At 37.2% G+C, this 27,737-nt stretch overlaps 1 protein-coding gene across 4 annotated transcripts; it reads left to right on the plus strand.

Moving 5' to 3' along the window:
* The first annotated feature begins 28 nt into the window (after positions 1–28).
* Positions 29–27,737, plus strand: ZDBF2 (zinc finger DBF-type containing 2). 4 transcript variants are annotated; one of them, XM_070770795.1, is made up of 7 exons: positions 29–317; positions 3,375–6,431; positions 6,736–6,786; positions 7,119–7,197; positions 8,786–8,890; positions 10,224–10,351; positions 14,091–27,737. In XM_070770795.1, the coding sequence occupies exons 5-7, from the start codon at positions 8,831–8,833 to the stop codon at positions 21,166–21,168; spliced, it is 7,266 nt and encodes a 2,421-aa protein (XP_070626896.1). In that variant the 5' UTR covers positions 29–317; positions 3,375–6,431; positions 6,736–6,786; positions 7,119–7,197; positions 8,786–8,830; the 3' UTR covers positions 21,169–27,737. The 4 variants fall into 4 exon arrangements, with proteins under 4 accessions (XP_070626896.1, XP_070626894.1, XP_070626904.1 ...); XM_070770793.1 differs by having other exon boundaries at positions 3,375–6,786; XM_070770803.1 differs by lacking the exon at positions 6,736–6,786.

The raw sequence follows: 27,737 nt of genomic DNA on the forward strand, positions 1-27,737 counted from the left end.
CCTGTTCTCGCACCTTCCTTGACGTCAAACCTCAATGAGAGCCGCGAGGCTGCATTCCCCCGGGATGTCTACGTGGGCTCAGTGGTGATGCGGGACGGGGGACCTGCGAGTGACGCTCCCGCTCTGCTTTTCCTCCCGCACAGGCGGGAGAGACGGCGACTCCTATTTCTGGCTCCGCGGGCGGCGGGCAGCGGCTGCTGTCTGGCCGACCTTGGGGTCCGGACGCCGCGGTAGAACCGAAGTAGAAGGGAGCGCAGTTCCCCAGGTCCTGAGCCTTCACCCCAGGCCGGGAAGGAATTGGGGAATCTTTCACCGAGGTGAGAACGGCTGCGGGGCGGAGTGGGGGCGGAGCGGGCGCGGGCCGGGCGGAGCCGGGCGACACCGGCGGGCTCGGGCCGGGCGCCTTCTTCCTCTCGACGGACGCGCAGACGGCTCGCCAGTCTCCGGCGCCTACCGCGCAGGTCCTCGGCTTCCCCTCGCCCCGAGTTCCCTTCTGCCCCTCCTGCGGGAGCCGGGCCGGCATCTCCGGGCCGGGATCCAGGGGGCCTGGGTCGTGGGTGGAGGTGGCGAGCTGGCTGCCTTGCGCTTCTGTCGGGGGCCCTGGATCAGAGGGGCTCCGGGACGAGGCCTGAGAGTGGGGCTGGGGAGGGGCTACCTGTGGAGGTCGGATTTAGGGCTTTGTGCCCGCGGGGAAGTGCAGAGGCGCCTGTAGAGCCGAGACCCGGAGCCACCTGTCCACAGATGCCAGTGTCCACTCTCTCTTAGTGTCCCGCGTTGTGTGCAACTGTCCCCAAATCTAGGCCTTCAGCGGCCTCTGGCGATCAGAATTTGCTTTGAAAACGTTAGATTTTTGTGTTAATGATCGTTTTACTATTACCGTGCAACGGTTGTGTAAATCTGGCCAGATCACGGCGTCATTTTCACGAGCTCCTAAGGCCCTTTCCAGTTCCTAACATGATTCTGGCAGCGCGTGGAAGAGATACCAGCTCTCATGGAACGAAAACACTTTTTTTTGCCCCCTCAAATTGAAATTTTGTGTACTTTTTTTTTTTTTTGCAGGAATTATGTACTATCAGGGAGGGAAAAACGTTGAAAAAAGCTATAAAACCCTTATTCTCAAAAGAGAGTCACTATTAACTGTTTGAGACACAAAACATATATTCGTGTTACATGAATGGGTTGCTAATATGATGTTTTTTAATACAAGAAAGACTTTTCCTATATTAATGTGTGAACATCTTTCTACTGCCTTCCCAAATTGCACTGATTTGGACCCAAAGCCTGAACAGCAAAAATTTTCTTCTTCAATCTTGACCAGTGACTAACCTTAGTAGAGAAACTATTAAAAAGCTTAATAAATGTCACTGCAGTGGCCAAGATGTTGGATGGAAATAAACTGAATTCAGAGTACCAGTCATTTTCTATAAAATATTGTTAGCTTTGTTTAATCACTTGAGATAATGTTTTTTAAAATGGCAGCTTTCAAACCATTAGTGAATTGTGAAATGAATTTAGTAGATCATAACTACTAAATTAATTTCATAAGCCAAAATAAGATAACATAGAAATACCAGAGCTCATTACATGTAATGAAGGTATTGTTTTGTTAAGCTGTTCTAATGTGTGTGTGGTGTGTACATATGTGTTTACATATACTGGGTTATGATATAAAATGTGTTGCTTCCCGTGTGCCATGCTAATTAAATTTGGAAATCACTAATCCAAGGTCCTGTCAGCACTCATCTCTGAATGGGAGGGGAAAAAAATGAAAAAGAAAAAAGAATGGGCGAAATGATGCAATTAAGATTAACAGTAGTTTTACTCTTTTCTTTGGTCTATGTGACCTTGTGTTTTGTAGCACATTAGATTCTTAATTACGTGTTTTCACGTAATATTAAAACAATCAATTAGCATTCCTGAAAATACAGAGAGAAAGCCTTTGAAAGAAGTTCACAGATTAAGAGCACATAAACTGCTCAGATTGACAGAGTCATTTCGGAGCTACACTGGTTATTGGTGAGTGACTGGAATAAGATAGTGCTTCTCTCTGAACTTCCTGATTTGTAATGTGGGAGTTATTGGAACACCAACCTTTTAAGGGTGTTTGATATTCACATGCAGTAATGCATGTGAAACTTGATTTAGTGCCTGGAACATATTTGATTAAGTATTCACTAGAAGTTATCTATTAAGACTGAGTGAAGTTATCCAGGATAATTCTTGTCATCAGAGGTAAACCTCTATAAGGCAGATAATGCAAAAAAGTGGGAAATTGAAAATTAGTTAATAATGTTATAAAGAAAGGTACCCTGAATTAAGATGGTCTTTTAATATCATTTGGTCATTATTTTGTGATTGCTCCCCTATTGTTTTCCTATTGCTAGAAAAATATTTTAGATTTTCTTATTCAGTAGACCAAATGCCCTTGATAGCTCAGTTGGTAAAGAATCCGCCCACAATGCAGGAGACCCCTGTTCAATTCCTGGGTCAGGAAGATCCCCTGGAGAAGGGATAGGCTACTCACTCCAGTATTCTTGGACTTACCTTGTGGCTTAGCTGGTAAAGAATCCAAATGCCTTGCGTGAGACCTGGGTTTGATCCCTGAGTTGGGAAGATCCCCTGGAGAAGGGAAAGGCTACCCACTCCAGTATTCTGGCCTGGAGAATTCATGGACTCTGTGGTCCACGGGGTCGAAAAGAGTCGGTCGAGACTTTCACTTATTAATTTATTTATTTTGGCCCCTCTGTAGGGCATGTAGGATCTTACTTTTGTTACCAGGGATCAAACCTGTGCCTCCTGCATTGAGAGCGCAGAGTCTTAACCACTGGACCATCAGAAAAAGTCCCAGTCTTTCCTTATTTGCTGTTGAGCTGATGTCTCTGTTGTCGGGCAATTGAAAAATATTTCTCACAGGGATTCTGGATTTGGTTCTTATTCAGTGTCACAGCTTGAGAAACTTACATGCTTCTAACTCAAGGCATTTCAGCAATGTGTTTATTTATCTCTGCAGTAGGTACAGATCTTAGATATGCAAGAAATAGTTCTGGGGAAAAAAAAAAAGCACAACTTTACTTCTGTTTTGAGTTAGTTCTGCTGGTTATCTCAAGCACTTCAGAGATCTCTATTCCCTGCCCCAGATTGTTTTTTGCAGTTTTAAATATTACATAAATCAATGAAAAAAGAGTGTAAGCACTGTCATTTTTTTGTAGCATTGTTATTTTTATGAAAAATAAATGCTTTGGCCTCAAAAAAAGGCTGTTGCAAAAGTACTTAATTGGGTATCACAACTGTAAAAGGTTTGGGAAATTCTTAAGCATTAATCGTTATAGTGCTTTCGGTTTTGAAAATGTCTTTAAGTTCTTATTCTGTTTTAGAGGAACCAAAATGGAAATGTTACCGAACCGAACTTGGGTCTGCTCGCCTGCTGCACAGCAAAGCCAGTCTACTGACACCAGGTTGTAAAGGAAAGTACAGCGTTTATTTGCAGGGTGCCAACCAAGGAAAAAAGGCAATTCGTGTTCAAAAGAACCAAACTCCCTGATGACTTTCAGGAAGTGTCTTTTAAGGACAACATTTGGGATGAGGGTTGATGGACTTTTTTCTGATTGGTTTGTGGTGAGATAATTGGGTGATGGCTCAGAACTTTTAATCATTAACCTTCTGGTTCCAGCCAGTCTACCTGCTTTCAGTCTACTTACTTTCAGCATGTAGTCAGCTACACCCATCCCTGGCCTGGGTATGGGAGGGCTCTTAGTTTCTGCAAAAAAAAAAAAAAAAAGCTGGAAGTTATGCTTCAGATTATTATACACACACACACACACACACACACACCCCCCCTACGATTGTTTTATCACTGAAATATTGTTTAAGCTATACTTAGTTTTCTTGACTAACTGCTTTTCCTTTGTTTCTGCATTCTCACTTCCCTCTTTGCTTTTTGGAACTCAGGGAAGGTCTAGGAGACTAAAGCCTTTTTCTACAAACAAGAAATTGGAGACATGGAGAGGCTTTTGCACCTGGGAGGGCCCCTCAGGGTCCTGCTGGGTCTCAGGACCCCCCTTTTCTTTGATACTTACTTCAATCCTAAAGGGAGCAGGGGTGGGATAAGAAAGGGAATAAAGTTTTGGATAGAGAGGTTAATTATAAAAGTCATCTGAGGAACTCAGTTTTAGGGGGACTTGGTTTCAGAAACTCCTTGAGGGTAAATCAAATGTGTTTATGAAAATATGAAAAAAGACTCGGAACTCAAGCTGACTTGTCCACAAAGAGACCTCAGTGAAGCAAAAAAGCCCATCTTGATCTTAAATCAAGCGTGTATTAATTTGTATGTTTTAAGTTGGATAAAATATTAAGGTTATATATGTATGTATTTTACAAATCATCTTATTGACTAATTTTTAAAAAGTTAACTCACCAACTGCTGGGTCTTTTCTTGTTAGGCAAGAGGACTTTTATCTTACACTGATAAAATGAAATAGTATATAGTCTAAATATTCTGTTTTAGAATTATATATATTATCATACAGAGGTATTCATCATCTATGGTTAAAAGAGAGGAGACTATAAAATAGAATGGGTAGTATCATTCCATTTTTGTAAAAACATGTTTGGAACAAGATTATATGGCAAATTGAATGGTGGGTAGTGGGATTATGGCTGATTCCTATGCTTTTTCTTTCTTAATTTTTATAATTGTGCTATAATTTTCTTTTACTTTCATAATAAATAAGTCAATAAATCTCATAATAAAATTAATAAAAGTCATTTCTTAAAAAAAGTTAATGTGTGTTTTCCTAATTTATAAGCATAAATGGGACTAAGTCTTTGCTTTAAGGGATACTGACTCTTTGAACTTAAATGTTTTGGGTATTAACTAATTCTTCAATATTCTAGGAAATGGTGCTGAATAGTTTAAAGCTATATTCCTAATCCTGTGAAAAACATCTTGAGTAGGGAAGAACTGTTTTTCTAGAATTTTCTTAAAGCACTCTCTGAATATACTGCTTTTCAAAAAATTTATATGCTGCCTAAAGATATGGTCTAAATCAGGGGTCCCCAAACTTTTTGGCACCCGGGACAGGTTTCGTGGAAGACAGTTTTTCCACAGACAAAGAAGGGGGTGAGGGAGATGGTTTTGGGATGATTCAAGCACACTGCGTTTATTGTGCACTGATTTCTTTCTTTGATTATTGCATCAACTCCACCTCAAATCATCAGGCATTAGGTCCCAGAGTTTGGGGATCCCTGGTCTAAATCTTCGGTCTGCTTTTAAATCCTATTATGTCAAACTTCAGTCTACTTTTCTTGCTCTAATGCCCCTTAAATTCTTAAGTGAAAACGTAGCTCCAGCTGAACTTGTCGACTTACCATCTCCAAAGGTACCTCGTGCTTTCTTGCTTTTGTACTTTTACCTCTGTGATACTTGGAATATCTTTTCCTGACAATTGTGTCAGCAAATTCTGTGCGGTTCCCAGTGTCCAGTTATAAAATCGTATCTGCTGTGATATCCTGGTTCCTACAGCTAAAACTGAAATTTGCAACTAAACCCATTTGCACGTATTATTTGTGCCTAGACATTTCTCAGATACCACCTCATATTTTTATATTTATTTCCCAGTTCCATTTAAACTTATTACGAGCAAGAAAGCTTGTCTTATATTTCCTTCTACCCCTTCATGCTCCTAGCATGGAGCTTTAACCAGGGTAGGAGCTAAATGTTTATTTCTTGATCAGACAATGGTGTCAGGTGTTGAGTCCAAGTGTTGGAATTTTTTTGCTAACCAGTGATTCTGGATAAGGGATTGGGGGAGGGGGGGGTCAACACTTAGCTCACAACAATGTGGAGGAATAAAACATTGATAATTTGGCTGAATTGTCAATTGATATAGATAGCTGATAGGGAATTGACAGTATTTTTTTAAAAAACTAAAACTAACACAAGAGCTAAGTGTTGGCGTGGTTAGTACAAGACCCAAACTTAAATTTCACATAAATATTTCTTTGAAAAGTTTCTCATAAAGTTCGTTTTGGGTTTGATGGCGTCTTTGTTCTTAACCCTACCAGAGGCACAGTTGTGCCTTGCGTTCTTACAGCTACTGTTCCCAGAACCCAGAGATCTGACGTATTTGACGGTGGGTTCAGTGAACCATCAGAGTTGCTCTGTTCCAGAACGTCTTAAGAGGTCATGTGGGATTCAGTGAGTCATAGTATATAAAGTGCTTTGTGTTCAAAAGTTAATTTTCTTCTGTTATTGAATACATAATTGTGTCACTTTTCAAATTTAAATTGTGACTTCAAGGTGTTTATTTAGTTAATGGTAGACACTTAGAGGGCTTATCTTTTTTTTTTTTGTTAAACAGTTTTATTTTGATTTATAGATGTTTGCCAGGACTAAATATAGCTGATGAAATATCTGATCTTTTCTGCTCAAGGTAAATGATTTGTTACTTTATAAAAATACCAGGTACCAATAGAATTCAGAGTTTGTATAAAAAGAGCCATTTGGTCATTTAATATTATCCCAGGCCCCAAAGAAATGGTACCTTTAAGGATTTTGTTACTACATGAAAAATGACATGTTATTGGTTCAACCTATATCAGAATCATCTTGGAATGTTTTAAATTTGTGTAATATGCATGTGCCTGCTTCCTACTAGGGGATTTTGGTTCCATGTTTTTGGGGTCCTAGCATGTGAATTTTTCAAAATGCCAATGGGTGCTTTTGGTTTATTGTAGGTCTGTTTCATTGTGGCATATATATGGCACTAGAGATAATGGAAATGGCAGGTAATAATGCCTTGGGAGTTACCATAAGGGTTAAAGATAAAATTTAAATTTTGCGCGCATGTGTGTGACATGGTAGACTCATACTTTCATTTTGCCTTTTATTCAATGAATGTTTTAATTATATTTTAAATAAAGCACTAAAAATTTTATTTAACTATCTTCAGAGTTTAGGTTTAAACTCTATAGAGTTATCTCAGCCTGAAAATTGCCATATCTGTGAATGCAACTTAAAATTTCTTTCATTTTGTTGCTTCAGGTTAATAAGTAAAGGAAATTAAAGGAAAAAAGATCAAATTTTAAGTAAATAATTTCTTTAATATTCTTTATTTCAGAGGCTGATTTAATTGGTTTATTTTCCTTATAAGTGAGACGTCAGACACTATCAAAGTTTCTCATAATAAAAAGTAATGGGTAAGTGAATGTTATGATCGAATTTTGATTTAATGAAGCTTTGTTATTCTCATTGGTTTTAAGGTTGTGATTTCAATGTTTGAACACTGATTTTAGTGAATAGACTTTTTCTGTTGCACACAAGCTTATCAGAAATAATATTACAGAGTCATTCTCTTTATATTTTTTGACAGTAAAGAGTGTTTAAAATAATTAGAATTAAAATCTTAATGAAATTATTTCTTAAAAATCCTATTTTCACTTTCACAAAACAGCAAAAAGCTACATTGTATTGGATTTATTACTTAAATTTGTCACATTTTGTATAAATGAGTATGTAAATAAATTTTAAAAATTCTAAATTCTAGGCTCTATTCTCAGATTTACTAAATCAGAATTTTGGAGGATGATTTTTATATTCAGCCTGGCTTGGAAATCACTATATTATGAAGTGTTGAAGGATTATAGTTTTGGGCTTGAGGGTTGAACCTTGGAAACTCTTCTTTATTTGTTTAATAAATAAACTGTTCCTGTTTAACAAATCAACTATTCCTGTGTCTCTTACTGTTTCTCATTAAGAGAAATTTTTGTTGGATTTCCACTAGTTGGAAAAAAATCTTCATGTTTGGTTTATGTAATTGTCAGAAGAGAAATATCTTTTGCTTCAGAAGCTATATTGGTTGCTATTTTGTTTTTTAGCAACTTCGTTGGATAAATTACTTTAAAATCTTCCTCTTTGTGGATTAAGCAGAAAATAAATGTGGTATCTTTACTCTCATGATAGAGAATAAGATGTTATATATGACACTGAGTGTTCACATGATCTGGGATTTTGTGTAGAAGCATGATGGAAAAATTAATGAGCTTCATTAGAGTATAGTAAGTATACTATAGTAACAATTTAGGAATAGTAATTTTTCTTTAAAAATTGAGTACTGTATTCAATACTGAACCACTTCCCAATAATTCTTAACAACTTACCAGGAAATCAGTAAAAATGTAGTCATCTAGGCTTCAAATATTGGCAACACACTATTCTTTTAGAAGATGCATAGGTCTCAGTGAAAGACAAATACTGTATGATATCTCATATATCCGCATACATGAGGAATCTAAAAAATAAACTAGTGAATATAGCAGAAAAGAAACAGACTAGCAGATACAGAGAAGAAACTAGTGGTTACCAGGTGGAAAGGGAAGAAATGAGGGACAAGATAAATGCAGAGAATTAAGAGGTACAAAGAATTGTATATAAAATAGGGAAGCTACATGGATATGTAGTACAACACACAGAATATAGCCAATATTTTATAACAACTATGAATGGAATATAGCCTTTAAAAATTGTGAATTGTGCTGTGTTGCACACCTGAGACATATATTGTGCATCAAATATTCCTCAATTTAAAAAAAAGAAGAAAGGTCTCAGTTAACTGCAGGCTCACTGATTGGTTTGGTAGCACATGGTAGCCCTTTCTATTCTCATAATTATTAGAAATACTAGTGAGTAGGACTCAAGAATGAAGTTCTCTTCTATGGTGTTATCATGGCTATCTTCTTCATGGTAGTAAGGAATTATTGTGTTTTTGTCATTTTTCTTTTCTTACAGTTTGAGTATTCAAGGACAATAGCCATCTGACTTTGGTTTTTCAACATGCAGAACAGATCAGGATATTGCAGTTTTTGTTGTGTATTCTATAATAACCTGGAGCAGGTGAGAAGATCCTATTACTATGGTTATACCACAAAGGACCTACTCATAACTTTCGCTTCTTTTACACAATCAAATTCATTTAACAGACCATATTGAGAATCTACTAATGAGGAGATGTGGCTTGTAGGGATATGGCTGTGAACAAAAGCAGTTTCTTTTATTCATGAAGCTTACAGTTTGATGCACTAAGACAGAAAATAAGTAGTCACATAAATTTAGTACATGGTGTGTCAGACTGTGATAAATGATATGAGGAAAATAAAATAGGGAAGAAGGTGCGGTTTTAGATTGAGTGGCCAGGTGAGGTTACAGAAATGACATTTGAGCTGAGATTTGAATGCAATGTGGGGATCAGGCTTGCTTATATCTTGGGGGGCAGAATTTATAGGTTAGAGGGACAGGATAGCAAGGATAGAGACCCTGAGGCAGAAGGGTGGGATTACATTTCTGATAATAATTTGAAAGTCTCTTAAGTTGATAATGCCTTTAATACACCTAACTTACTGAATTCCCTGGTGGCTCAGACGGTAAAGCGTCTGTCTACAATGCGGGAGACCCAGGTTCGAGCCCTGGGTTGGGAAGATCCCCTGGAGAAGGAAATGGCAATCCACTCCAGTACTATTGCCTGGAAAATCCCATGGACAGAGGAGCCTGGTAGGCTACAGTCTATGGGGTCGCAAAGAGTTGGACACGACTGAGTGACTTCACTCAACCTACTGAATATCACAGCTTACCTAGCCTACCCTAAAAGTACTTGGAATACTTACATCAGTCTACAGTTGAGCAAAATCATTTAATGCAAAGCCTGTTTTATAATGATTGGGTAACATGTAATTTATTGAATACTGTACTGAAAGTGAAAAACAGAATGGTTGTATGGGTCATTTACCCTCCCGAGAGACTGGTCTCCCTTTGCCTTTGAATCCCCTCCCCTAAGCACAGGTACAAACCACTTGCTTGTTTTTCTTCCCTTCGTACCCTTCCTACCCTTCCTGTGTATCTTTCTTACAGCCATGGTTGTGCAGGAGTCCTTTTACTCATTTCCAGTTAGTTTTCAGGAAGAATTGTTTCACATGTAGATGTATTTTTGATATGTTCATGGGGAGAAGTGAGCTGCATGTCCTCTAATATTCTGCATTGATTTGCGCTCCCCTTAAATGGTTTTCAGATGAGTATTTTAGAATTGCTTTATATAAAGGGTATATCAATTTATACTTTTACCAGGAGTATGATGAATCTATATTGTGATGCTCTCACTGCTAATGAGTATTACCCATTAGTATGTTTACCCATTAGAATATTTAGAAACATTCATTTTCTTTTTATTTCCCAGCATCTATCCAGTGACTATCACAGATCCTTGATCACACAGAAAAGACGACGGATGGGTGCTGCTAGTTTGATGGAACGTTTCTTGCAGGATGTACTGCAGCACCACCCGTGTCGTTATCAGGAAAGCAGGTAGAGTAACTGAGTGAAATAATATTAGTATATTCATGTGTGCCAAGTTGCTTCATTTGTGTCCAACTCTGCGCGACCCTGTGGACTGTAGCCCCACCAGCCTCCTCTGTCCGTGGGATTCTCCAGGCAAGAATACTGGAGAGGGGTGCCATGCCCCTCTCTAGGGAATATTAGTACGTAGTTATATATTACAGTGGATGTTTGTGTTAACATCCTAATATTTCCTAAAGTGAATCTTTGAATCAGGGAATATACCGTGAACCTTTATCTAGTAACTTATCCTTGCAGTTGTTTAAACATTTTTCCTAAGTTAAGTAAAAAAAATCTCACTCTAAAAGATATGGACTATACTATGCTTTTTCTAAAGAAAAGTCAGGCCAGTAAATATGTATCATCAAGGATGCCACAGGATTAAGCAGGGTAAAAAGGTGGGAACAAACATAACTTTAACAAGATTAGTAACCAAAAGTTGGTGATAGTAGCTAAGTAAGGATAGTCAAGGTAAAAATTTATTCCACATTAATGGAACTATTTGCTAACTCTGTGCTACTCTGTAAAACGGAATTGATTATTTTTATAATTTGTCAGTATCTTGATAGCTTACTCTTTTATTAATACATTTTGCTTGTTTTAATAAAAAATCTTTTGATAACATTTTAAAAAGTTAATGTCCTATGTTGAAGAAGAACTTTGGTAGAAAATCAGATTATGTACTTGGATGAGTTTGCTGCTACAGCTGTTAAGGTAAAGCAACATAGATCATTAGCACACCTGTACAGTATTAGTTGACTTTAGTCCTAGCAGCAGAATAAAGGGTAAACTTCTTGCACACTTTGCAAGTCACCAACCTAAAACTTAGCAAATGACGAAAAAGTTATGATGGGGAAAAGTTAGGAAAAAATATTTGTTTTCTTAGCTGGTGGAAAGATGGAATTAACCTATCTTGAGGTCAGTATAAATTACCAGTTTATAGTGTATATAAAAAATGCTTCAACAAACATATTTGTACATCCAGCTCTTTCTGTGGGGTAGACTTCTAGACTGTGAACTTTTGGGCTAAAGTTTATGGACATTAAAATAGTTTTTATTTTTTAACTTTTCATTTTAGAATAATTTCAGACTTAAAAAATTTAGTTGCGAACTGGTACAAGGGATTTTTCTTGTGTAATGTTCACCTAGCTTCCCCAAATGTTAAGTCTAAAATAACCACAGTGGACTTCCCTAGTGATAGTGGATAGGAATCTGCCTGCCAGTGCAAGGGTCACGGGTTTGATCCTTGGTCCGGGAAGATTCCGCATGCCATGGAGCAACTAATCCTGTGTGCCACAACTAGAGCCTATGAGCCGCAACTACTGAAGCCCGCGGGTCTAGAGTCTGTGCTCTACCACAAGACAAGCCAGTGCAGTGAGAAGCCCGTGCCCCTCAAGGAGTAGCCTGTTCCCTGAAACTAGAGAAAGGCTGCACACTAGCCAGGAAGACCCAGTGCAGCCAAAAATAAGCAAGAAAAATAAAATAACCACAGTATAGTGATCAAATCCATGAAATCACCATGATACCACACTACTTATAGAACTCATTCAGATTTTGTCAGTTGTGTTTACTAATGTCCTGTTTTGGGGACCAACATTCCATCCAGGACCACTCAGTGCATTGAATTGTCACGTTTCTGTACTTTCCCATAATCTTGAGTTGCTCCTTAGTCTGTCTCTGCTTTTAAGACCTTGACACTTTTTAGAAGAGTACTGACTGGCCGGTTATTTTGTAGGATGTTTTCTAAATTTGAGTATGCTTGATGTCTTTTTATTTTGTTGATGATGTCCTTTGTTGTGCAAAAGTTTTAAAGTTTAATTAGGTCCTGTTCATTAATTTTTGCTTTTATTTCCATTGCTCTATGAGATGGATCCAAAAAAATATTGCTGTGATTTATGTCAGTGTTTTGCCTATGTTTTCCTCTAGGAGTTTTATAGTATCTGGTCTTACATTTAGGGTTTTAATCCATTTTGAGTATATTTTCGTATATGGTGTTAAGAGAAAGTTTTAATTTCATTCTTTTTCATGTAGCTAGCTATTCAGTTTTCCAAGCATCACTTATTAAAGAGACTGTCTTGCCTCCTATGTCATAGATTTGGGCTTCCCTGGTGGCTCAGATGGTAAAGAATCTGCCTGCAGTGCAGAAGACCCAGGTTCGATCCCTGTGTTGGGAAGATCCCCTGGAGAAGGGAATGGCAACCCACTCCAATATTCTTGCCTGGAGAATTCCATGGACAGAGGAACCTGGCCGGCTACAGTCCATGGGGTCCCAAAGAGTCAGACACAACTGGGTGACTTCCACTTGTCATAGATTGAGCATAAGTGTGTAGGTTTGTTTCTGAACACTGTTCTGTTTCATTGATCTATGTATCTATTTTTGTGCCAGAACAATACTGTATAGATGACTGTAGCCTGAAGTCAGGAAGCATGATTCCTCTAGCTCTGTTCTTTCTCAAGATTGTTCTGGCTGTTGAGAGTCTTCTGTGTTTCCATACAACTTTTAAAATTATTTGTTCTAGTTCTGTGAAGAAAACCTTTAGTGTTTAGATAAGGATTACAGTGACTCTGTAGATTGCCTTGGTAGTATGTTCATTTTAACATTGATTCTTCCAGGAACGCAGTGTATCTTTCCATCTGTTTGTACCTCTGTCAGTTTCTTTCATCAGTGTCTTATAGTTTTCTGAGTACAGATCTTTTGTTTTCTTAGGTAGGTGTATTCCTAGGTATTTAATTCTTTTTTGATGTGGTGGTAGATGGGATTGTTACTTTAACTTTTCTGATAGTTTGTTGTTAGTGTATGCAGTAGATTTCTGTATACTAATTTGTATCCTGCAACTTTATCAATTCATTGATGAGTGCTAATTTTTTTTGGTGGTATCTTTAAGATTTTCTATGTATAGTATTATGTCATCTGCAAACAATGACAGTTTTACTTCTTCCTTTGCATTTTGGATTCCTTTTGTTTCTTTTTCTTCTCTAGATTCTGTGACTAAGACTTCTAAAACTGTTCAATAAAAATGGTGAGAGTGGGCATCCTTGTCTTGTTCATCCTTTTCTTGTCTTAGAGGAAATGCTTTAGACTTTTCACTGTTGAGTATGATGTTAGCTGTGGATTTGTCATAAATAGCCTATTTTGTTGAGATATCTTCCCTTTATGCCCTCTTGCTGGAGAGTTTTTTTGAAATCATAAATAGATGTTGAATTTTGTCAAAAGCTTTTTCTGCATCTACTGAGATCATCATATGGTTTTTATTCTTCAGTTTGTTGATGTGGTATACCACAGTGATTGATTCTGCAGATATTAAAAAATCCTTACATCCTTGGGGTAAATCCCACTTGATCATGGTGTGTGATCCATTAATGAATTGTTGGATTTGATTTGCTAATATTTTGTTGAGCATTTTTATGTCTATGTATCAATATAAGTGATACTGACCTGTAATTTTTTTTGTGTGTGTGATATCTTTGTTTGGTATAGCATCAGGGTGATGCTGGTTTCATAGAATCCTTTGGGATTTTCAACTTGTTTGATTTTATGATTCTACCTTCCTTTCTGTCCTTAGCCAAATGTTACAAAATTAATTTATTTTGAAACTCTCTGTTGTAGGAATCTGGCCCAGGATAGAAAGAACATAGAATTTATTATGCATTGAAAAATCTTAAACGGATGTCAAAATATTTTAATGGAATTTTCCCCCTTATTTTTTAGATCAATGCAAAATGAGAGACTTCATATGACTACTGTGTCACCTTCAGAAGTGGTTCCTAATGATGATTTTAGTCCTGAAATAAAGACTGAGGATGCTGCTGGAGTCAGAGAAGAGATATCTACCAAGGCATCTGAACCCATTGAAAAGGTGTATTCTAGGCCTCAGGAATATATGCATAGTGTTTCAGATCGACCATCAGTTATTCAAAAACTGGAAAAAGGACAACAGCATCCCTTGGAGTTCATTCATAAAATTGGGAGCAGTGTGAAAGAGTTTAATCCAGTTGGTATTAGTCACAGTACAAATAATAGACAAAGTGTAATATGTTCGTCAGTGATTTCTAATGCTCCTGTTAGTTGTTCACCTGAAAGTTCTCATGAAAGACCAGTTACAACTGACACTACTTCTGGTTTGTCACTTGGAGTCCATTTGGATTTAGTTAACAAATGTGACCCAAACAAAGCTGACAAATACCTTAAACAGCTAAACAAGGGCTCTAGAAACCCTATGCTACCATCCCATCCAGAAACTTCTTCAATTCCATATCAGAAACCTAAAGAGTTAAACAGAAAGTCTTTATGTGTAAACTCAGATAAGTTGACCTTACGGGAAGATGTAAATTCTCAGACTAAAGCTTTGTCAACTGACTTTAAAGTCCATGAATTTGTGAGTACTGAAAACTCTTTAAAATTGGAATCTCTTTCTAAATTTGCAGTGAATCCAGTAGTCAACCTGAGTAAAACTGACATGCCTTCTAATAAAGGAATCTTTGAAGATGACATTCCAAAGCACCATGAGAAATTCTTTCCTAATATGGATCATAACCAGGAAGGAAAGCATTTGGTTTTTAACAAGTCAGCCTTTTGGGAACAGAAGATCGAAGTGAGTTCTGAAATGAAGTTTGCTGGTGGCTCTCCTCAGTCAGCATCTGATCACTGTGAAGAGGCTGAACCAGACCTTGGCAAGGGGGAGCAAACTGACCAAGATAAGAACTGTGAATCAAGAGATTCTGCAGTAAGTTTTGATGGCAGTTCCTCTTTTTATTCACTGATGGACCAATCCAAAGTGACTGTTGAAGAAATAAACCTTTCAAAGGAAGTACATACTGATTTGCAATATAAGAATAATACATCTTATATTTCTGAAAGAAGCTCTGATTGTGATGACTCCTTTCAGGTGACTACCAGCAAAACTCAAGTGAAAGATGAAAGTGTTCATAAGGTAATGCATATTAGGCTGGTTGATGAAAGCTATGAATCCAGCGATTCTGAGATGAATTTTGATTGTGATGCTTCACTTCAGTCAACTGATGACTGCCGCCAACAGCCTGAGAAAGAAGTAAACCTTCCTAAGGGGGTGCTCGTTGGCTTGGTTGATATGAACTATGGATCTAGTAGCTCTGAAATAAGTGCTGATTCTGTTTTCTTGCTTCAGTCAATGCCTGGCCAATTCCCAGTGACTGTCACAGAAACAGAACTTCAGAAGAAGGTTCACATTAGCTTGGTTGATAAGAACTATGGATCGAGTTGTTCTGAAACAAGTTTTGATTGTGATGTTTCTCTTCAGTCATTCTTCGACCATCCTCACATGGCTGTCAGTGAAAGAAACCTGGAGGATAGGCCTGTCTCTCTAAAAGATAGTCATTATAAACCCAGTAGTGCTAAAGCATATCTTGATTGTGATGTCTCTCTTGAGACCTTGTCTGATGGACCTCAGAAGGATGTTGAAAATATCAATCTTTGGAAAGAAAAGAATGACCTTGTGGATATGAACTGTGAATTTCATGGTCCTGAGATAAAGTTTCATTTGATGAAAACAGATCCTCAGTTGGTGCCTGCCCAATCCCAAGTTGCAGTTAAAGAGGTAAATGCTCAGGAAGTAGCTATTGACCTGGAGAACAAGAGTATTAAGTCTAGCATTTCTAATCTCAGTTTTGATTCTCACCCTATGGGCTCTCGTGGTGAAATAAATCTGAAAGCATTAAATGTTGACATGGAAGTTAAGAGCTATGGATGTTCCAGTTGTAAGTCCACTTTTGACTCCGATTCTTCTTTTATGTCAGTTTCTGAGTATCCTGAGATGGATGTTGAAGAAATAAATAAGAAGCATGTTAACTTGGAAGATGAGAGCTTTGAATCAATTAGTTCTGAAATAACTTTTTATTCTGATAGTCCTCTTCACCCAGTAGTTGACCAATCTCAAGTAACTGTTTATGAGGAGGATCCTATTGATCTGGAAAATAAGAGTAATGAATCTCGTGTTTCTGAAATAACTTTTGATTCTGGTGTGCCTCTTCATTCAGGGACTTATCAACCTGAAGTAGCGGTGAAAGAAACATTCATTCAGAAAGAAGTGTGTACACACTTAGGAGAGAAAGATGATGCACCCACCAGTTCTGAAATAAGTTTGACTTCTTATATCCCTTTTCACTCAGTGATTAAGCAGCCAGAAGAAGCTGTTAAAAACCTAAATCCTCAAAATGAAGAGTGGCTACACTTAGAAAATAAGGGAAATGAATCTAGTGATTCTGAAATGTTTGATTATGATATTTTTCGTTCAATGACTGGACATTCTGAAGATCCTATTAAAGAAAGAAACCTTCAGAAAGGGGAGAATATACACTTAGAAAATAAGGATAATGTACCTGTTGTTTCTGAAAACAGTTTGAAATCTGGTATTCCTTTTCATTTAGTGACTGGTCATCTTTCCATAGCTATTAAAGAAATAAACCAAAAAGAAGAACATGTAAATTTAACAGATAAGAGTAATAAGTTAAAAGTTTCTGAAACAAGTTTGGATACTGATATCCCTGTTCAGTCAGTGACTCACAAACCGGAACTGATTGTGAAAGAACTAGGGCTTCAAAAAGAAAAGCATGCTAAGTTAAAAGGTCAAAGTGCTGAATATAGTGGTTCTGAAATAAGTTTAGATTCTGATTATTCAATGACGGAACCTCAAATAACTGATAAAGAAGTAAGTGTTCAGAAAGAAGAACATGTTTTTCTAGAGAACAAGAGTGATAAATACAGTAGTTCTGAAATAATTTTGGACTCTGATGTCCCTCTTCAGTCAATGAATGAAAAACCTCAGACAACTGTTTTGAAGGACGACCATGTTGACCCAAAAGATGAAAGTACTGGACCCAGAGGCTTTGAAAAAAAATTGAATACTAATAACCTTCTTCATTTAGTCATTGACCAACCTCAACTAGGCCTTTTGAAGGAAAAACATGTTCATTTGGAAGATACAAACAATGAATCTAGTTATGGTAAAATGGATTTTGATTCTGCTGACCCTCTTCAGCCATTGACCGAACAATTTCAGGAAGTGGTTGAAGAAACAAAAGTGCAGAAAGAAGAGGATATGAGCCTGAAGAATAAGGTTGATGAACCTAATGATTCTGAATTAATATATAATTCTGATGTTTCTCTTCCATCTGTGTCCAGTCAACCTAAAGTGGCTGTTAAACGAATAAACCTCAAGAATGAAAATCATGTGTACTTGAAAGATAAGAACAGGCAAGATAGTGGTTTTGCAATGAGTTTGAATTCTGATCTCACGGATCAGTCAGTAGTTGATCATCCTCAGATAACTATTTTGGAGCAAAAGCATACTGAACTAGGAGATAAGCACAATCAATCTTGTGGTTCTGAAATAAATTTTAATTCTAATGACCCCTTTCAATCAGTGGCCAACCAGCTTAGACAAACTGTTAAAGAAATAAGCCCTTGGAGGGATGAAGTTGACATGGAAGATAAGAGAGATGAACCTAAGCATTTTGAAATTGTATCTGACTCTGATGTCTGTTTTCAGTCAGTGGCTGGCCAAACTGAAGTTGTTAAGGAGGTAAACCTTCTGAAGGAGCATGTTGACTTGGAAGATAAGGTTGTCAAACCTAGTGATTCAAAAATAGACTTTGTTTCTGATGGACCTCTTCAATCTGTGGCTAATGAAGTTCAAGAGGCTGTTACAGAAATGAATCTTCTGAGGGAGGGACCTGTTCGTCTGAGTGCTAAGAGCTATGAACCTAATGATTCTGAAATCATTTTTGTTGCAAATACCCCTCTCCAGTCAGTGGTTGAGCCACACCACGATTTGGAAGAGCAACAAACCAGTTTGGAAGACAAAAGCAATGATCCTTGTGGTCCTAAGATAAATTTTGTTTCTGAATATCCTCTTCAGTCAGTGACTGGCCAGCTTCAAAGAAAAGCTGTTAAAGAAATAGGTCTTTGGGAGGAAGACCATATTTACCTGGAAGATAAGAGATACAAACTAGGTGATTTTGAAGTAAGTTATGATTCTGATGTTGACTTTGTAGCTGGTCATTCTGCTGTGGCTGTCAAAGAAATAAACTTGCAAGAGGAGGATCAGAATGACCTAGAAAATAAGAACTGTGAACTTAGTGTTTCTGAAATAAAATGTGATTCTGGTGTTCATCTTCAGTTAGGAGTTGACCAACCTCAGGTGGTTTGCAAAGAGAGAAATCTTCAGATGGAAAAGTATCTTGGCATGGAAGAGGTTAGTGAACCTAGGGATTCTGAAATAATGTGTGGTTCTGATGTTCCTCTTCAAATAGTGATAAACGAACTTGAAGAGTCAGACAGAGAAACAGATAAGATGCTGTTTATGGACCTGACGGCAAGTGATAATGACTGTGAAATGATTTCAGATTCTGATGTCCCTTTTCAGCCAGTGATTGACTCGCCTCAAAGGACTGTCAAAGAAATCAGCTGTATAAATGCAGAAAGTTTTGACCTAGATGAGAACTGTGACTCTTGTGATTCTGAACTAAGATATGTTTGTGAAGCCTCTCCTCAATCAGTGACAAACCATTCCAAAAAGGTCTTCAAAGTAGTAAAGCAGAAGCAAGACTATATTATTCTGGAAGAGACAAGCTCTGAGCCTTATGTTTCTGAACTGAGTTTTCAAATTGATTCCTCTCATCAGTCCATGACTTACCAGTCGCAAGAATCTGAAAAAAAAAAGGCAAAATACAGTGACCCCAAAGACAAGAGCTGTCAATCTAGTGGTCCTAAAAGAAACTTTGAATGGGAGGAGACTTCTCAGCCAGTAACTCGGCAACAGCAGAAGGTTGACAAAGGAGTCAGCCTTTGGGAAGATGTAGAAAATATTGGCCTAAAAGATAAGAACTGTGAATCTGGTGTTTCTGCGATGGATTGTAATGCATCTCCTGGATTGGTGATCCATCAAATGCCTGATCAAGAAAACCTTTTGAAGTTAAAACATACTGATCCAGAAAGTATGAACTGTGAAACTTGTGGTTCTGGGGTGAAGTTTCAGCGTGATCCTTCTCTCCAGTCTGGCAATGGCCGGCCTCAAGAAGCTGTTAATAAGATCAACCTATTTAAGAAGATGTCTTTTGACCAGAAAGAAACAAATCATAATAATTCCCATTCAGACTCTGTTCTTGTGGTTGATTCTATAAGGAACTTGGAAAAAGCAAAGGAGGTCATAGAAGATGATCTTCATGAACTACTTCCTGAAGACTTGCCTCCTGTCCCTCCTTCATTTGTGGGGAAAACGCGGTCTCAGATATTGAAAGAAGATGATGTGCAAATGAGTGCTCTTGTGAAGGAATTTAAGAAAGATCATTTCTACTGTTACTTTGTTAGCGACTGTGAGATGAGAAAAAGGAAAAAAAAATTTTTGAATGAAGAAAAAAAGATGACCTGGACTGACCTCAATCAGGACACCACATCAATTCAAATTCTCTCAGATTGTGATGATAAAGAGGGTGGTACTTCACATATTGATGACTTTTCAGTGGCTTTAGATAAACCTAACCATCATCCTTCAACAGAAAGGAATCATGAACAAACATGGCAAGTGGCCTCTCAAGACCAAGCTATAAAAGATAGGCATGGAACTCAAACCAATCTCACAAGTCAACGAGGGACAAAAAGAATCAGTGGACAAGAGAAAGACTCTCCAGTAAGGAAGTATTTACTTTTACAAAACAACTGGAAAACAAGAGAGAAAGTTAAAAAAAAAGAATTTCCTGAATCATGTATTGGCGTTTTGAAGCCTTTGCAATCAAATACCTTAATTTATATTCTTTCTTCAAATATTAAGTTGGAGAAAGGTGAATCCAACCGCGTCTCTAAAAGGGGGCACTGTAGTAGAAATAATTGGGATATTAACATACAGTACAAATTTAACCAGACTTCCTTTAATTGTTATGACCCATTGAATAAGCACATTGTAATTGATCCTCCTCTGAACATAGAAGTACCAGGGTCTGACAGGAATAATTGTGTTGAAATGCATGTTAGCCACTTAAATTCTAATGCAGAAGATAACGATCCTTATGTACAAAGCTCTGCTTCAGTACCTTTTATGACAGTGTCAGTAGGACATGAACTAAAGTCAGGTCAGGAGGCCAGTGAATCTTCTGTGTTTCCAGAAAAATCCAAGATTTTTAGTTCTAGTGAAATTTCGAGGGAAAGTAATTTCCAGTCAACTTTTTCAAGTCGTGATGTTGCCAAAACCTCATCAAAATCATTTAGAAAAAAGTTTTTGAAAAGTAAAAGCAAAAATCAGAGAAGGAAGGTATCAACTAATAATAAGCCAGATTTTCCCAAAAAAGGTTGTAGATCAGTTATTCCCCAGCAAAATATCAGAATTGCTTCAGAAAAACGGTCGATTTGGATTCAGAGCAAACTAAGTGATATAATTAAAAAGTATATTCCAAAATACTCTGTTTTTTTGCGTCACAAATATCAGTCCAGGAGCACTTTTGTTAGGATGCATATTAAGAAGAAAAAACCTAATGTTAGTAGGTTAAAGAAGGCAAAGAAACCAGCTAATACGCTCTCAAACACCTCAGTTCTGTCAGCAGGAGCTGAAGAGCAGTCACGAGCTATAGCAAGCTCTTCTAGGCAACGTGTGCAGACCTCTTCCAGCGTTGCACGAAGTAAGAAGAATGATAATAAAAAACACCCTAGAAGACAACAGAGAAAGCCGTGTAGACCTATCAGAACATATGATTTGAGAAGTTTGTTTTCTGGTGTACCGTATTCGGATAGAATGAAGACTCGATTCTCTAACAAATTATGAGGTAATGAAGTAAACTAAAGGTGTTTCTGTTAAGGGCTGGTTGAAGAGTCAGTGCTTCAGTTGAAAATACATTCGGCACTTGGTGTACATAGCTTTCCTAACTGGTGGAAAAAATGAACCTTCATCTATTTTGCTATAGCCTTATTTTTCAGGACTTTTAATATTCATTTAAAATTAGTGTTAGGGTGTTTTTTTTTTTTTAATGCCCTTTGTCCCTTTGTTGTGGAAGAGCTTCATCTTAATTTATATTACATAATTTAGCACAATATATATACCCTTTTCTGCCTTCAATCGTGTCCCATTTATTTTTTATGATTGTGTCTCATGTCAGCAGCTTAAAATACTGCAAGGATGAATGTGGCAAACATAAAATGCTATCTTATTATTTACTTTTTAAAAATTGGAACAGATGAATATGAATCGAGTCTTCTGTGTGTTTCAAAGTAGTGTTGTCAATGTCATATTCTAACTGGGTAGTTAAAAAGAAGTTCTAATAGATTATCTCAGCTTTTGAATGGGATTAACCTAAATAATCACACACAAAATACAATTTATCTTTCTTTCAGAAGCGTTACAGAGAATGAGATTTCATTAACTTTAATCCAGTTTTAAAAAAACTGCCTGGTGATTTAAATACATAACAGACTCCTGTTTCTTTTAAACTGTATCTGCAGGCCTTCAACTTTCTTCATTGTATATATACAATATCTGTAGGTTTTTCTTTAGCATTACTAGATCTTATGGGGAAAAGGATCTTGCCAGTGTGATTATGCTTTTCTACCAGCTTGCCTGGTGGCTCAGGTGGTAAAGAATCTGCCTGCAATGCAGGAGACCCAGGCTCGATCCCTGGGTGGGGAAGATTCCCTGGAGAAGGAAATGGCAATCCACTGCAGTATTCTTTCCTGGAGAATTCCATGGACAGAGAAGCCTGGCGGGCTGCAGTCCATGGGGTCGCAAGAGTTGAACACGACTTGGCAACTAAACCACCAACACCAATAAAACTGATAACCTAAGTGTAGCCCCATTTTGCTAGTGAAAAGCTGTATTTGTACATTGGTTTGGCCTTCCTTCAACTTGCTAACTGATTTTAATAGTTCAAATGAAAGATGTCAAGATATGCAGTTTAGGTCTGACATACTCAAAAAATCTTTAGATCTTTTATTCAGGGACACTGGTTGTGCTGATACAGATTCATTCAATTATCCTACTAAGTCAAGGAAACTGGATCCTTTTCTGTCATTGATGCTAAAAGGGAAACATGACTTTTAGCTTCTATATTGTATAAACCATATTTGAAACTTGATCAGTATACCATGATTTCAGAAATAAAAATGTGTTACTTCAGAATTAAGTACAGTGTAACAGTTAGTTCCTAAATGTAGCTTTATTTCAGGGGCCATTATTTAGCCTGTGGGTATGTTATGGACATTGTATTGTATTAATAATTTCTTTTAGTTCTGTTCAGTTGCTCAGTTGTGTCTGACTCTTTGCGACCCCAGCATGCCAGGCTTTCCTGTCCATCACCAACACCCAGAGCTTACTCAAACTCATGTCCATCGAGTCGATGATGCCATCCAACAATGTCATCCTCTGTCCTCCCCTTCACCTCCTGCTTTCAATTTTTCCCAGCATCAGGATCTTTTCCAGTGAGTCAGTTCTTTGCATTAGGTGGCCAAAGTATTCCAGTTTCAGCATCAGTCCTTCCAATGACTATTCATGACTGATTTCCTTTAGGATGGACTGGTTGGATCTCCTTGCTGTCCAAGGAACTCAACGAGAGTCTTCTCCAACACCACAGTTCAAAAGCATCAATTCTTTGGCACTCATCTTTCTTTATAGTCCAACTGACATCCATGCATGACTGCTGGAAAAACCATACCTTTGACTAGACGGACCTTTGTCGGCAGAGTAATGTCTCTGCTTTTTAATATGCTGTCTAGGTTGGTCATAGCTTTTCTTCTAAGGAGCAAGCGTCTTTTAATTTCATGGCTGCAGTCACCATCTGCAGTGATTTTGGAGCCCCCCAAAATAGTCCCTCACTGTTTCCACTGTTTTCCCATCTATTTGCCATGAAGTGATGGTACCATATGCCATGATCTTAGTTTTCTGAATGTTGAGTTTTAAGCCAACTTTTTCACTCTCCTTTTTCACTTTCATCAAGAGGCTCTTTAGTTCTTCTTTGCTTTCTGCCAGAAGGGTGGTGTCATCTGCATATCTGACGTTATTGATATTTCTCCCAGCAATCTTGATTCCAGCCTGTGCTTCATCCAGCCTGGCATTTCGCATGATGTACTCTGCATATTAGTTAAATAAGCAGGGTGACAATGTACAGCCTTAACGTGTTATTTTCCTGATTTGGAACCCATCCGTTGTTCCATGTCCAGTTCTAACTGTTGCTTCTTGACCTGCGTACAGATTTCTCAGGAGCCAGGTCAGGTGGTCAGGTATTCCTCTCTGAGAATTTTCCACAGTTGTTGTGATCCATACAGTCAAAGGCATTGGTGTAGTCAAAGTAGATGTTTTTCTGGAATTCTCTTGCTTATTCTATGATCCAGTGGATGTTGGCAATTTGATTTCTGGTTCCTCTGCCTTTTCTAAATCCAGCTTGAACATCTGGAAGTTCACTATTCATGTGCTGTTGAAGTGGCTTGTTGAAGTACACTATTCATGTGCTGTTGAAGTGGCTTGTTGAAGTACACTATTCATGGCTTAGAGAATTTTGAGCATTACTTTGCTAGCATGTGAGATGAGAGCAATTGTGTGGTAGTTGTACATTCTGGCATTGCCTTTCTTACTGATTGGAATGAAAACTGACCTTTTCTAGTCTTGTGGCCACTGGTGAGTTTTCCAAATAATTTCTTCTAGATTTAAAGCAGTAATTAGATTAAAAAATGGACAAATGTTTATATTTTTAGTTGCAGAGCAACTTCAACTTACCCTATATTCAAATATTTTAATTTCTTTTCTTAAAATATCACTGTCAGCTGCTAATTTGGAATAATCCTGCAATTTTAATTTAGAAAGAAAACTGTCTTACTGATTAGGAAGTAAATAAACTCCAGTACTCTTGCCTGGAAAATCCCATGGACGGAGGAGCCTGGTAGGCTGCAGTCCATGGGGTCGCTAAGAGTCGGACTCGACTGAGCGACTTCATTTTCACTTTTCACTTTCATGCATTGGAGGAGGAAATGGCAACCCACTCCAGTGTTCTTGTCTGGAGAATCCCAGGGACGGTGGGGCCTGGTGGGCTGCCGTCTATGGGGTCGCACAGAGTCGGACATGACTGAAGCGACTTAGCAGCAGCAGCAGCAAGCAATTAATTCATAAAAATATTCTACTTGTGGGTATTGGTGTTTTTTTTCCCCTATGAAGTAGACATGTAATTCTCTTGAGTACTGTTAATAGGCATTCTGCAAGCTTTTAGTGTCAGTTTAAAAGCAAGAGATCATATGGAAAAAAAATGTACCATGTAATTGTGATGTATCATATCTACTGTGATTACATCATTCAGAGAGGAAAGTTCTTATAATTCAACTGATCAAAAACTTGAAGAAAATTTACTACCATTTTTCACATTGGAAACTCTTCTAAGTACCTTTTTTTTTTTTTTTCCTTAAGAAGAAAAGGTTTATATCTAAAGTTTAAAGTATAAAATAGTCCTGATGATTTTAAAAAGCACTTTGAAATGTTTACTGAGTTCCTGTAGTCATTGTTATTTTAGACAGGCTTGAAAAGTTGAAATTGTAAATTTTATAATTTAAATAAGTAGTGAATAACTTTCAGAGTTTGGTAGGATACAAGAGTGTACCTTTGTCAAAATTTGTTTGGGCTTAATTTACATATTAGATAAAAATTGGATTTTTCTGTGTGTATTCAAGTATGCATTAAATTCTTTTAATAGTAAAAAATCAAATGATAACCATAGTGAGTGTTTTATTAATCTTGTCCTTGCATAAATGTTTTCTATAATTATTCCAAATTTTGTAGTATGTAGACAATGTGTAAAGTGTGTTTTGGACTTGTGTGTTTACATTTTTGTGTAACTCAGGCTCTGAGTGACATGATTTTGCTAAAGAGAAACTATATTTAAATACTCAAATGATTATATATTTCCATGTAAAATGAATGTGAAGAGTAATGTATTTTTTATAATGCAATTTAAAGAGTAAATTTGTTTTCAAAACTACCATGATAAAATTTATCAAATATTGAAATTTGCCTCTATTTTCTCTTCACGTTAGGAACTTTATCTGGGAATACTTAAGAAATGATAGAATAAGGAAAACAGAAATTCATTTTATAAACGTCATACAGATAATATAGGGGAATATAAATGTTGATGCCGGTGAGAAAATAATTTAACCAAAGATACATAGGCTATATTCGATGAAGTAGTTATTTCAAAGGAGTAGAATTAAACAACTTTGTCTTTGTCTGCTGGAGTGGTGTGTTAGCAGTTTTTCACTTTGTATACCTGTATGGAAAGAGTCCGTGAACAGATTGAATTCAGGAGGCAGTACCTGTGTCATTATTTGACGCCTACTGGAAGATAACTTGGTGCCTCCAATACCCTAGGGCATGTTTTAAAGAATGAGAAAACATGGAAGAGTGTACGTGTCTATGTCAGTGCCTTTGGCCTCACCAGTATTGGTTTCTAGAGTTTTGGTCCAGGATTATATTGGATTATATAAGGAGAAGTCTCTCTTATATATGTCTCTTAAATAAGAGACTTCTCCTTATATAAAAATGTTAATAAAGTAAAAATGTTAGTTGGAAGCCAATTTTCAATAAAGGACTTTTATGTATAGAAAAAATGTGGAAAACTGTGAAAAATCATGTAATTAAAAAAATCAGGAAATTACCCATCAAAATGTCAAGAAGATGAAAGGCTGAGGAGGAGTCTCAACATTTCCTTATACTTCATTGAGACCAAAAATCTTAGGGAAATAACAGTGTATTTAATAATTTTCATGTGTTCTTATACTTGATTGTACATATTTAAAAAGTTCTCCTAAAGTCTTTTATTTACCTTGATTAGGACGAACTGTACTTTAATGCTGAATCTTTAAAGTATGAACTTGTACTTTTCTCTGTGTTTACCATTTATTACATGCATATTTGTTTACATGCGTTTTATTTTCTGAATTTTTAAGCTGGGCATGTGTATGTACATGTTGAGCCCTAAGTACCAGACTTGTTTGGTACTTTTGACCTAAATTGTTCTAAACTTTTGACCTGTGTTGTCTCATTTGATCTTCAGAGGGCCCTTTTGAGTTAGGAACTGTAATTGTGACTAAATAGCCGATGAGAAAATTAAGGCATTGAGCTTCAGTTTGGGGATTAAAGATGAATTGTTTTCTATAATCAAATGAGGATTACAAATAATCCCTATTCCCTTCCTAATCCCCAATTTCAGGCCACCCCTAATCTATTGTCTGTCTTTATAGTTTAGCTTTTTCTGGACTTTTCATACAAATGGCATCATATAATAAATTGTGTTTTGTGTCTGACTCTTTTTCATTTCCTGTAATGTTTTTTTGGGTTATTCATATAGCATGTAACAGTATTTGTTCTTTTTTAAATTGCTGAGTAGTATTTATAATTAATTTTTGATAAATCTGGTAACAGAACACTGGTCTTCTGATGACAAATACGATAAAAGCTATTAGGTGTGAGGTTAGATGTTCCTTTATGCCTCGTATACCTGTTATCCTCGATTACTACCCCAGATCCACAACAAACTGGATATCTGCCTTTGTGAGTGCTCTTATTCCATACTTGAATGCTTTATACTTCCTCTGTTTTTGACTCTTATTTTTTTTTACTGCTCTTCTTGGCATTCTTTTCATTGTGCTTCGTGAATTCTCATTTTCAGTGTCAACACATTACTTTCATTATGAATTGCTTACAAGTAACTAAACTGAGAATCATATCCAAGTTGCCCGTTTTCCTAATCTTACATGTACGATAAAGCCAGGAAGTGTTGATGATGGTACCGGTCATAGTGAAAGTTTCTTGTTTAAAATGACTATCCTACAGGGACTTCCCTGCCGGTCCGATGGTTAAGACTTCATGCTTCCACTAGAGGGGGTCTGGGTTTGATTCCCTAGTCAGGGAACTAAGATTCTGCATGTCGCTTGGTGCAGCCAAAAAAAAAAAAAAAAAAATTACTCTCCTACATAACCACAGTGTACCTTATCAAAATCCGGAAACCAGTGTTGATATGATTATTACCCTCTACTCCACCGGTCTCACTTGGATTTTACAGACTGCTCCAACGCATCCTCTATAGGTCCAGGATTTAATTCAGGATCACACATTGTCATGATTCTAATTTCCTTCAATATGGAACAGTTCCTCAGCCTTTCTTTGTATCTTATAACTTGACATTTTGAAGTGTACAAACAAGTTTTTTTGTGGAATGTCCCTTAGTTTGAGTTTGTGTGGTGTTTCTTTATAATGCTTTTTCTGTGGGCGGTGGGGTGGGGCAGAAAAATCTGTGGACTTCTCAGTGTATTATAACAAAAGTCATGTGATGTCAATATGAATAAATGTGATGATTGAAAATA

This window comes from Bos indicus, chromosome 2 (assembly GCF_029378745.1).
Source record: "Bos indicus isolate NIAB-ARS_2022 breed Sahiwal x Tharparkar chromosome 2, NIAB-ARS_B.indTharparkar_mat_pri_1.0, whole genome shotgun sequence".
NCBI classification, from domain to species: domain Eukaryota; kingdom Metazoa; phylum Chordata; class Mammalia; order Artiodactyla; family Bovidae; genus Bos; species Bos indicus.

What these genes read in the sequence shown, in the direction of transcription:
- ZDBF2 (XM_070770793.1), top strand. Translation starts at nt 8,831, where the DNA reads ATGCAGAACAGATCAGGATATTGCAGTTTTTGTTGTGTATTCTATAAT. An exon ending in TCTATAATAACCTGGAGCAG is followed by an intron (nt 8,891 to 10,223) that starts GTGAGAAGATCC and finishes TTTATTTCCCAG; the next exon opens with CATCTATCCAGTGACTATCA. An exon ending in TGTCGTTATCAGGAAAGCAG is followed by an intron (nt 10,352 to 14,090) that starts GTAGAGTAACTG and finishes CTTATTTTTTAG; the next exon opens with ATCAATGCAAAATGAGAGAC.